At 44.4% G+C, this 12805-nt stretch overlaps 1 protein-coding gene across 1 annotated transcript; it reads right to left on the reverse strand.

Annotated features, from left to right (window-relative positions):
• Positions 1-905: 905 nt before the first annotated feature.
• LOC110522389 lies at positions 906-4221 on the reverse strand. Its single transcript, XM_021600757.2, has 4 exons — positions 3967-4221; positions 3301-3507; positions 2153-2344; positions 906-1860 (listed from the first exon to the last, which is right to left on the reverse strand). Exons 2-4 carry the CDS (start codon positions 3491-3493, stop codon positions 1532-1534), a joined length of 714 nt encoding a protein of 237 aa, XP_021456432.2. The 5' UTR covers positions 3494-3507; positions 3967-4221; the 3' UTR covers positions 906-1531.
• Between the last annotated feature and the right edge of the window lie 8584 nt (positions 4222-12805).

Consider the following 12805-nt stretch of genomic DNA (forward strand, 5'->3'; position numbering starts at 1 on the left):
CAACGTGTCCGGTCTGGTCAGCATGTTAGGATGATATCTATGAGGGTGCCCGTGTTTACGGATTTGGGTGATGTACCTGGTAGGTTCATTGATCATTTGTGTGAGATTGAGGGCATCAAGCTTAGATTGTAGGATGGCCTGGGTGTTAAGCCTGGCCTGGGTGTTAATGTCCCAGTTTAGGTCACCAAACAGCATAAGCTCTGAAGATAGACGGGGGGCAATCAATTCACATATGGTGTCCAGGGCACAGCTGGGGGCAGAAGGTGGTCTATAGCAAGCGGCAACGGTGAGAGACTTGTTTCTGGAAAGGTAGATTTTTAAAAGTAGAAGCTCAAATGGTTTGGGCACCGACCCGGGTAGTAAGACAGCCTGCAGAGTTCTATCTCTGCAGTAGATTGCAACTCCGCCCCCTTTGGCAGTTCTGTCTTGTCGGAAAATGTTATAGTGAGGGATGGAAATTTCAGGGGTTTTGGTGGCCTTCCTAAGCCAGGATTCAGACACAGCTAGGACATCCAGGTTGGCAGAGTGTGAAAAGCAGTGAATAAAACAATCTTAGGGAGGAGGATTCTAATGTTAACATGCATGAAACCAAGGCTTTTACAGTTACAGAAGTCAACAACTGAGAGCGCCTGGGTAAAGGGAGTGGAGCTAGGCACTGCAGGGCCTGGATTAAATAATAATATTTGCTTGCAATACAATTGATCAACCACTAGAAGTTATGCATGGGCTGAGCTGTGCATGGAGATATGCACACTTTTTCGTCAAGATCAAAATGTATAAATACCAACCTTTGCAGAAAAACTGGCTCATGCAAGATTGAGTAATTTTTTGTGTGCACGCTCCTTTGATAAAAGAGGCGTCTGGCGGAGATAATAGTTAAAAGGGATTAATAAATAATTCAGTAATACATTAACAGTGGCAATTTATTAATCAGTTTTTAAAAATGTACAACTTCAAGAATGTATTACACACTTATTTAACTTATGAAGATATTCAAAGTCACACTTAGATTGAAATGAGACGTAGGCCTATTTTGAATGTTCATTAGTTTAACTGTAATGTACCGCTTTTGTGAATATATTACATAATTAGGCCTAATTCCTCTAAATTCTATAAGAAGTGGTCCTTTGCATCTGAACAACCCCCCATTTATTTCATTTTTTTCATTTTTTTTTCAACATACAAACCTTAGTAATACTCACCACATGAGGGCGCTACTGTAACAAATATTTCCTTTATAAGGAAGGAAAACCTTGCTTGGCAACAAACAACAACAAAGACTGACAAGAACACTATCACAGCATTGGCATTTTTGTCTAATATCACATTCTCAGAGTGTGTCTGGGAGCGTTCTCCTACAGGAGAGCAGTCAGTCTCTGATCCAGACAGGCACGAGAAGCTTCTCTCCCTGGTGCTGCTAGTGTGAACAGGACATCTATCAGCTGTATGTCCAGTCCAGTCCAGTTCTGCAGTCAGCTCAGTCTCTGAGCCTGAAAAGGCTTCACTAATTCTCTGTCTTCCATTCCTCCTCTCAGTGCACTGACATGTACATCTTCAGCCTCCTCTCTACGTCTTCATGACTCTCGTCTTCTTGACAATGTTGATGGCTTTCTCTGAACGAGCGTTTGGCGTGCGGTATCTCAGAGGCACGCCGCCACCCTTCGCTGGCCTTCATGAGGTCCGTCAGGATGTCCGGGACCACACATTGCTCCACCAGGAAGACCACGGGCAGAGCAATCAATAGCAGGGCCCAGCCCAGGGCGCCCATCCAATAGGAGGAGCCCAGGCAGGTGAAGTCATCATTGATCTCCACCCAGTGCTGGTAGGTGAAGAGGGACCAGCTGAGCAGGAAGAAAAATCCTAGAGAGAGAGGTCAGTCAGGTCATTGATCAAGGGCACAACAGCAGGCAATGGCATCTAGGAGTTGATACCGGCAACCTTTCGGTTGCCAGCTCACTTCCTGACAAATGTTTCCATTCGGACCCTTGTTTTGAACTGTCAACCCTCCAAACTGGCAACCCTCGCTTGTCTAACTGCTAGGCTACCTGCCACCCCATCAGCTGGAGGTGGACTTAGAGCTCCAGCTCCAATACTTTACACATGAAGTGCACCCTTTCTTCTTTTTAAGTCTGTGGCCCGGACCCATACTGACCTGTGGGTCCCAAAACGAGGAGCAGCAGGACAGTGGGGTAGAGGGCCTGGCCTGCCATAAGTAGAGAGCGGGTGTTGGAGTAGGAGCGCACCGTCTGGGACGTCCAGCAGAGGGCGAACACCAGACACAGAGCTCCAGAACTCACAGCCATGAAGAAAGACAGCACACCAAACACTTGCTCTGCCTCCAGGGCTGAAGACACACACATACACACACGAAGACAGGCAGGGGTTAAAATATGTAAACAGTGACAAGATTTTCAAGCTGTCTACATCTGCATGCTATTTCTGAGTTCAACACAGAGGAGAGGGCAATAACAGGCTGTCAATACAATGGCAATACACAATGGCATGTATTGTCAATTTGACTGCTAATCTATCACTCACACTGTCATTCTTTGATGTCATACTAAACAGAAAAAACAGTAAGAGCCAGATGATGTAATCAGACACCCTAGATGCCACAAAACACCGTTATCAGCTAACCTAATAAACCTGTCAGGAAACTGGTTTGGAGCCCTAAATGCTAATTTGGGGGGGGGGGGGCTGCCGCTGTGTGTATACAGTTGTATTGAAGGAATAAAGCAGGGGAGCAGCATGTACTGTATTCAACTTTTTCTTTCTTTACCATCAGATATTTATTTGGCCCAGCACTGGAGAAATTTGGTGTGTGTGTGTATATAACCTACTTTACACACTCCTTCAGCCCTAAACATTGAACATCCCCCCATCTCCGCCTCATCCTGTTCTCTGAGAATGTGGATGATTGCTACAGGCGCAAGTCCACACCTGTTCACATCACTGCAATCCTATTGTGCATATCTTACTGCTCAGCTGTTTCCCCTCAAGTCATGTTCACTGTGTTCTGAGGAAAAACTCCAAATGGGCCAAATGCACAAAGCCAACCTCAAGTGTAACTAAACATTTTATCAACACTCACAGTTAAGCTTTTCCTTGTACATCTGCTACCTGTAGCATTCCATTAGGTGCAATGTAACACACACTTTGAATTAGGAACAGCTGGCATTACCGTACTGGATTTAAATTAACTAAAATTTGTAATCATGTCACTGACAATAATACACCCTGAATACACAGGGGTGTATTAAATAAATGGACGCTGACGGTCAATGCAGCTTCTTGACTCACCGTTAAAGATAATGCCCCTGGTCTGGTCAATGTCAGTGTTGGTGCTGTTGTCGCCATTAGTCCACAGTCCCTTGTCATTGAGCCAGCAAGGGGTCCACACAGAGTAGGCCACACAGAGACACCCTGCCAGCCCCACACACGACTCAGCCAGCCTGAACCGACTCACCGAGTCTCCCACCTCAAACACCTTCATACTGACACAGAGGGCTGAGAGAACAAGGAGACAGGGATAAAAGAAGAGAGGAGGGAAAGGAAGAGAGAAGGGGGTGGTGTTGTGAGACAGAGAGTGGAGCATTCACAGGTACATCTACTACAGTATAATTCTGTTCAGGAATAGTTCAAATGTAAGGTGTATGGGTATATGGGGTGGCAGGTAGCCTAGTGGTTAGAACATTGGACTAGTAACCAAAAGGTTGCAAGATCGAATACCCGAGCTGACAAGGTAAACATCTGTCGTTCAGCCCCTGAACAAGGCAGTTAACCCACTGTTCCTAGGCCATCATTGAAAATAAGAATTTGTTCTTAACTGACTTGCCTAGTTAAATAAAGGTGTATATAAATAACTGAAATTCAAATGGTGCCATAAAGCAAAACAAACGTGTTCAGTAAATCAGCTTCATGATAACATTAGCAACAGTCAGATTGTATAGGAAATGTTCCTCTTACCTTTTATATTGTGCTATGAAGCTTTGTGTAAATTCCTCCTGGCATAAGTAGAACAAGAGCTAGTCAGACGTGTGAGAGGGACTAGTGTACAATGAGCTCAGTGCTACCAAACACACCGATACAGTGACACGCACTGCCAGTGTACCACAGGAACACACACACACAGAGAGATGGAATATGACACTGTAAATATTTCCCTCCGTGTTGCGCTCCACTTCCCCACTACAGTGGAAACCCCCCTACTCAGTGGTTGAGTTCCCCCAGAATCCCCTGGCTGTGACAACGGCTGTGCCATTAGAAAAGTGAAAGCAGATCTGTTTCGCTCTACTATCCTCACCAAGGCAGTGAATGGATGACAGTCAAATAACTTGTTTTTTCAAATCAAATCAAATGTTATTTGTCACATAAGCCTTGCTCCTGTTCCCTCCCTCTGCATGGGTATAACAGAGGACAGGTTGTCATCATGGGAGAAAAAATAACCCACCCCCAATAACACACAAACACTTAGCGTTTCACAATCGCCCACCAGTGTAAGTGGCATGATGCTTTCACTAAGTCGCAATCAGCCACACACCACATTCTCCAACTCAGTCATGACGTTATGGCTGCTATGTGTAGGTGAACAGAAGGTCTTACAGTGTGTGTGTGTGTGTGTGTGTGTGTGTGTGTGTGTGTGTGTGTGTGTGTGTGTGTGTGTGTGTGTGTGTGTGTGTGTGTGTGTGTGTGTGTGTGTGTGAGAGAGAGAGTGTGACTCAGCTCAGGAAAGAAAACCCCACTATCTCACACACACACACTGTGTAGCGCCACACAAAACAAGACCTCCACCTTCCTCCTCTTGTCCCCAGTCAGTGCACGGTCATTATGGAAAAACCCCAACAACCCATAGCCAAACTGTAATTAACAGCCTGGGATACATACTGTATGAAACTTTTACTGCTCACTTACTATATATCAAGAGGCAGGCTGTGTCCTTGGATTACCTACAATAACAAAAATAGGCAACATTTTACTTAAATCATTAGGGTTTCAAACCTATGTGAGTTTCACTTCCTTGATTTACCAATTAAACATTTGAGTCTATAGTATTTAGGCTTTCACTAGAAGTGATCTGGAAAAACACACATTGTACTTCTCCATAAGTGGTAAAAATAAGGCATTTCTGGAAAGTTGACCAATTTATATAAAATATTCAGAAACATTTACTGTACATATGTATACAGTACTAACAACATCTTTCTTAAAAACTCAGGAAATGTTCTGTAGATAGCCACATTCCATTATAATATAACCATATTCAAAAGTGAATCATTATAGTACATTTGGAACAAGAGCACAACCAGAAAATGAGATAGAACTGTATAACAAAATGTATTTGACAGAGACTGAAACTTAACGTAAAATGAATTTGATTCACCTTTGGCATTCAATGAACAGAACTGCATAGATTACAGCACAGCCTGATATACATACTTCTGGCTGAAATAGTCAAGAACAGCTCTCATAACTTAAAAGATGCATCTCAACACCAACTGCTTCATGATCAATTAGACCTAACTGCATCTTAAAAGCTCAGGAAATGTTCTGGAGATGGAGCCAAATGGAGCCAAATGTCCTAATGTCCTAATGGAGCCAAATGTCCTAATCACATAACCATGGCAGTGAGGATGACCACTGCTCTGGACTGATGTGTGGTATGGGCTTTTTTTTCACTGTAGCAGCAGCAGAGGCATTACCCAAGTGGGTGCTACATGTTAGCTGTGGAGGACTACGAAGTCCAGGCTAAAGAGAGCCTGAGCTAAGAATGACATCAGGGCCAGTAAAACAACTCCAATCACCTGGCATCACAGGCTACAGAGTGGCCGAGGATAGCATCAAGCCAACTGCATTACCATCATCTGGCATCACCATCATCAAATCATCATCTACCTCAGTTTAGGAGCCCAAAATCGCTGATCTATTGAGGGAGTCCTGCTGTATGACTACAACAATGTTGTCCTGCCCTTTGTTTTGTTATGTGTTCACCCCTTTCTCCACATTTTGTTGTGTTACAAAGTGGGATTCAAATTGATTTAATTGTCATTTTTTGGTCAACGATCTACACAAAATACTCTAATATCAAAGTAGAGAATTTTAAATAAAATCTATGGAAAATAAAACACCAATATATTGTGATTAGATAAGTATTTAACCCCCTGAGTCAATACATGTTAGAATCACCTTTGGCAGTTATTACAGCTGTGAGTCTTTCAGGGTAAGTCTCTAAGAGCTTTGCAAACATGGATTTTACAATATTTGCCCATTATTCTTGAAAAGAAATGTCAAGCTCTGTCAAGTTGGTTGTTGATCATTGCTAGACAGCCATTTTCAAGTCTTGCCATATATTTTTTAAGCTGATTTAAGTCAAAACAGAAACTAGGCCACTCAGGAACATTCAATGTCATCTTTGTAAGTAAGTGTATATTTGGCCTTGCATTTTAGGTTATTGTCCTGCTGAAAGGTGGATTGTCTCGCAGTGTCTGTTGGAAAGCAGAGTGAAGACGGTTTCCCTCTAGGATTTGTCCTGTGCTTAGTTCTATTCCTTTTCATCCTACAAAATCTCACTTGTCCTTGCCGATGACAACCATACCAATAGCATGATGCACACACCACCATGCTTGAAAATACAAAGAGTGTTACTCAGTGATGTGTGTGCGTTGGATTTGCCCCAAACATAATGCTTTGTATTCAGGACAAAAAGTTAATTTCTTTGCCACATTTTTTGCTGTATTAGTTTGATATTTTTATTCTGTACAGGCTTCCTTCATTTCACTCTGTCATTTAGGTTTGTATTGTGGAGTAACTACAATGTTGTTCATCCATCCTCAGTTTTCTACTATCACAGTCATTTAACTCTCCAACTGGTTGAAAAATCACCATTGGTCCAATGGTAAAATCCCTGAGTGGTTACCTTCCTCTCTGTCAAACGAGTTAGGAAGCTCGCCTGTATTTTTGTAGTCACTGGGTACATTGATACACCATCCAAAGTGTAATGAATGACTTCACCATGCTCAAAGGAATATTCAATGTCTGCTTTTTTTTTAACCAATAGATGCACTTCTTTGCGAGGCATTGGAAAACCTCCCTCGCCTTTGTCATTGAATCTGTGCTTGAAATTCACTGCTCGAGTGAGGGACCTTACAGATAATTGTGTATGTGGGGTACAGAGATGGGGGTAGTCATTCAAAAATCATGTTAAACACGTATTGCGCACAGAGTTAGTGCATGCAACTTATGTTATTTGTAAACATGTCTAAAAACATAATTCCACTTTGACGTGTGTCAATCAGTGACACAAAATCAAAATGTTATCCATTTTAATTTCAGGCTGTAACAACAAAATATGTAAAAAGTGAAGGGGTGTGAATATTTTCTGAAGGCACTGTTTGTGTAACCCAAGTATGCCTAGTAGGTGTTACGAGATGTCGCCAAGCCAATAGATGGCGTTGCTGTTATGTGTACCTGAGTGTGATACTATATAGTACTAGCGAGCCAAGTTAGAGATGACTTACTATGCACTGAATGGAGCTGTATGCATGCTACCGAGTGATGCTTAAGTAAGGGCTTTCTAATCAATATTACCTTGGTCTTGTACACAACAAATAGCACACAAAACATGGTGTCAGAAGTCAGAACCAAATAGGTATATCCTTGATGAATCAAAATGACACACGGATAAATGCACAGTAGGAAGGGAGGTGCCAACCAGCTAACCAGCTACAAAAAAATTATAATAACGACAACAATGGCTTACCCAGTAATTCCAGTACCAGAGCCGATGGACATGAAGGGTGATACATACAACAACTTGACATTTTTTCGAGCACAATGAGAAAACTATGAGATAGCTACCGGTCTGGACAAAAAGGAAGCATAGCAACTCTGTTAACCGTAATGAGAAAGGAATGTCATCTCTTACAGCGGCATCTTCATATGCCAGAAGCAGAGAGAACTGACCCGGTAAAGGCGCCACAGAAACACTTTGAGCCATCCAGGAACGTGATCTATGAGAGGTACACGTTTAATGCTTGTCAACAAAGTCAATGTGAAACAACAGAGCAGTATCTGAGAAAGCTAGCAGATATGAATTTGGCATATTACAAGAGGAACTAGTCCTTGACAGGCTTGTCATTGGCACTAAAGATATAGCTGTGCATGCTCAGAGAACCGAACCTCACACTGAACAAAGCTATTGACTTGTGTCGTTCAAGTGAACAAGCACAAAGGCAAAACAGGAAAATTGATGGAGGTGAACCAGAGATTGTATATTATACCTCCCGTGAGCGACGTTCAGAATCAAAATGCCAAACATATGGTCATAAACAGACAGAGTTTACAGGGGATAATAAGAAACAGAATGCCAAACGATGTACCCTGTCAAGACTGTGGTTCAGTACATGTCAAAGCCAAATGCCCAGCTTAGGGTGTCACCTGTAAATCACTTTGCCAGAGTTTGTAAACGTAACCAAGACTAAGGAGATGATTGTGGACTACAGGCAAAGGAGGAACGAGTATCCCCCCATTCTCAGTGATGGGCTGTAGTGGAGCAGGTTGAGAGCTTCAAGTTAAAATCAAATTTTATTTGTCACATACACATGGTTAGCAGATGTTAATGCGAGTGTAGCGAAATGCTTGTGCTTCTAGTTCCGACAATGCAGTAATAACCAACAAGTAATCTAACTAACAATTCCAAAACTACTGTCTTGTACACAGTGTGAGGGGATAAAGAATATGTACATAAGGATATATGAATGAGTGATGGTACAGAGCAGCATAGGCAAGATACAGTAGATGGTATCGAGTACAGTATATACATATGAGATGAGTATGTAAACAAAGTGGCATAGTTAAAGTGGCTAGTGATACATGTATTACATAAAGATTCAGTAGATGATATAGAGTACAGTATATACGTATGCATATGAGATGAATAATGTAGGGTAAATAACATTATATAAGGTAGCATTGTTTAAAGTGGCTAGTGATATATTTACATCATTTCCCAACAATTCCCATTATTAAAGTGGCTGGAGTTGAGTCAGTGTCAGTGTCAGTGTGTTGGCAGCAGCCACTCAATGTTAGTGGTGGCTGTTTAACAGTCTGATGGCCTTGAGATAGAAGCTGTTTTTCAGTCTCTCGGTCCCAGCTTTGATGCACCTGTACTGACCTCGCCTTCTGGATGATAGCTGGGTGAACAGGCAGTGGCTCGGGTGGTTGATGTCCTTGATGATCTTTATGGCCTTCCTGTGACATCGGGTGGTGTAGGTGTCCTGGAGGGCAGGTAGTTTGCCCCCGGTGATGCGTTGTGCAGACCTCACTACCCTCTGGAGAGCCTTACGGTTGAGGGCGGAGCAGTTGCCGTACCAGGCGGTGATACAGCCCGCCAGGATGCTCTCGATTGTGCATCTGTAGAAGTTTGTGAGTGCTTTTGGTGACAAGCCGAATTTCTTCAGCCTCCTGAGGTTGAAGAGGCGCTGCTGCGCCTTCTTCACAATGCTGTCTGTGTGAGTGGACCAATTCAGTTTGTCTGTGATGTGTATGCCGAGGAACTTAAAACTTGCTACCCTCTCCACTACTGTTCCATCGATGTGGATAGGGGGGTGTTCCCTCTGCTGTTTCCTGAAGTCCACAATCATCTCCTTAGTTTTGTTGACGTTGAGTGTGAGGTTATTTTCCTGACACCACACTCCGAGGGCCCTCACCTCCTCCCTGTAGGCAGTCTCGTCGTTGTTGGTAATCAAGCCTACCACTGTTGTGTCGTCCGCAAACTTGATGATTGAGTTGGAGGCGTGCGTGGCCACGCAGTCGTGGGTGAACAGGGAGTACAGGAGAGGGCTCAGAACGCACCCTTGTGGGGCCCCAGTGTTGAGGATCAGCGGGGAGGAGATGTTGTTGCCTACCCTCACCACCTGGGGGCGGCCCGTCAGGAAGTCCAGTACCCAGTTGCACAGGGCGGGGTCGAGACCCAGGGTCTCGAGATTGATGACGAGCTTGGAGGGTACTATGGTGTTGAATGCCGAGCTGTAGTCAATGAACAGCATTCTCACATAGGTATTCCTCTTGTCCAGATGGGTTAGGGCAGTGTGCAGTGTGGTTGAGATTGCATCGTCTGTGGACCTATTTGGGCGGTAAGCAAATTGGAGTGGGTCTAGGGTGTCAGGTAGGGTGGAGGTGATATGGTCCTTGACTAGTCTCTCAAAGCACTTCATGATGATGGAAGTGAGTGCTACGGGGCGGTAGTCGTTTAGCTCAGTTACCTTAGCTTTCTTGGGAACAGGAACAATGGTGGCCCTCTTGAAGCATGTGGGAACAGCAGACTGGTATAGGGATTGATTGAATATGTCCGTAAACACACCGGCCAGCTGGTCTGCGCATGCTCTGAGGGCGCGGCTGGGGATGCCGTCTGGGCCTGCAGCCTTGCGAGGGTTAACACGTTTAAATGTCTTACTCACCTCGGCTGCAGTGAAGGAGAGACCGCAAGTTTTCGTTGCAGGCCGTGTCAGTGGCACTGTATTGTCCTCAAAGCGAGCAAAAAAGTTATTTAGTCTGCCTGGGAGCATTTCTTCAGGATTTCTTCCTGTAGTCCGTGATTGACTGTAGACCCTGCCACATGCCTCTTGTGTCTGAGCCGTTGAATTGAGATTCTACTTTGTCTCTGTACTGACGCTTAGCTTGTTTGATAGCCTTGCGGCGGGAATAGCTGCACTGTTTGTTTTCGGTCATGTTACCAGACACCTTGCCCTGATTAAAAGCAGTGGTTCGCGCTTTCAGTTTCACGTGAATGCTGCCATCAATCCACGGTTTCTGGTTAGGGAATGTTTTAATCGTTGCTATGGGAACGACATCTTCAACGCACGTTCTAATGAACTCGCACACCGAATCAGCGTATTCGTCAATGTTGTTGTCTGACGCAATACGAAACATGTCCCAGTCCACGTGATGGAAGCAGTCTTGGAGTGTGGAGTCAGCTTGGTCGGACCAGCGTTGGACGGACCTCAGCGTGGGAGCCTCTTGTTTTAGTTTCTGTCTGTAGGCAGGGATCAACAAATGGAGTCGTGGTCAGCTTTTCCGAAAGTGGGGCGGGGCAGGGCCTTATATGCGTCGCGGAAGTTAGAGTAACAATGATCCAAGGTCTTTCCACCCCTGGTTGCGCAATCGATATGCTGATAAAATCTTGTCTTGTTTTCAGATTAGCCTTGTTAAAATCCCCAGCTACAATGAATGCAGCCTCCGGATAAATGGTTTCCAGTTTGCAAAGAGTCAAATAAAGTTCATTCAGAGCCAACGATGTGTCTGCTTGGGGGGGGGGGGGGTATATACGGCTGTGATTATAATCTAAGAGAATTCGCTTGGTAGATGATGCGGTCTACATTTGATTGTGAGGAATTCTAAATCAGGTGAACAGAAGGATTTGAGTTCCTGTATGTTTCTTTCATCACACCATGTCACGTTAGTCATAAGGCATACGCCCCCGCCCCTCTTCTTACCAGAAAGATGTTTGTTTCTGTCTGCGCGATGCGTGGAGAAACCTGTTGGCTGCACCGCCTCGGATAGCGTCTCTCCAGTAAGCCACGTTTCCATGAAGCAAAGAACGTTACAGTCTCTGATGTCCCTCTGGAATGCTACCCTTGCTCGGATTTCATCAACCTTGTTGTCAAGAGACTGGACATTGGCAAGAAGAATGCTAGGGAATGGTGCACGGTGTGCCCGTCTCCGGAGTCTGACCAGAAGACCGCCTCGTTTCCCTCTTTTTCGGTCATTTTTTGGGGTCGCTGCATGGGATCCACTCCGTTGTCCTGTTTGTAAGGCAGAACACAGGATCCGCGTCGCGAAAAACATATTATTGGTCGTACTGATGGTGAGTTGACGCTGATCTTATATTCAGTAGTTCTTCTCGACTGTATGTAATGAAACCTAAGATGACCTGGGGTACTAATGTAAGAAATAACACGTAAAAAAACAAAAAACTGCATAGTTTCCTAGGAACGCGAAGCGAGGCGGCCATCTCTGTCGGCGCCGGAAGTTACCAGTACCACAAGTACCAAGTTCCTTGGTGTCCACATCACCAACAAACTAGAATGGTCCAAACACATTAAGACAGTGGTGAAGAGGGCACAACAAAGTCTATTCCGCCTCAGGAAATTAAAAAGATTTGGCATGGGTCCTCAGATCCTCAAAATTATACAGCTGCAACATCGAGAGCATCCTGACTGGTTACATCACTGCCTGGTACAGCAATTGCTCAGCCTCCGACAGCAAGGCACTACAGAGGGTAGTGCATACGGCCAGTACATCACTGGGGCTAAGCTGCCTGCCATCCAGGACCTCTACACCAGGCGGTGTCAGAGGAAGGCCCTAAAAAATTGTCAAAGACCCCAGCCATTGACGGTTCTCTCTACTACCGCATGGCAAGCAGTACTAGAGTGCCAAGTCTAGGACAAAAAGGCTTCTCAACAATTTTTTACTCCTGAACAGGTAATCAAATGGCTACCCGGACTATTTGGATTGTGTCCCCCAACCCCTCTTTTACGCTGCTGCTACTCTCTGTTTATCATATATGCACAGTCACTTTTACTATACATTCATGTACATATGTACATACTACCTCAATTGGGCCGACCAACCAGTGCTCCCGCACATTGGCTAACCGTGCTATCTGCATTGTGTCCCGCCACCCACCACCCGCCAACCTCTCTTTACGCTACTGCTACTCTCTGTTAAACATATATGCATAGTCACTTTAACCATATCACATATCACATACCTCAATCTAACCGGTGTCTGTATGTAGCCTTGCTACTTT

This window comes from Oncorhynchus mykiss, chromosome 1, assembly GCF_013265735.2.
Source record: "Oncorhynchus mykiss isolate Arlee chromosome 1, USDA_OmykA_1.1, whole genome shotgun sequence".
NCBI lineage: Eukaryota > Metazoa > Chordata > Actinopteri > Salmoniformes > Salmonidae > Oncorhynchus > Oncorhynchus mykiss.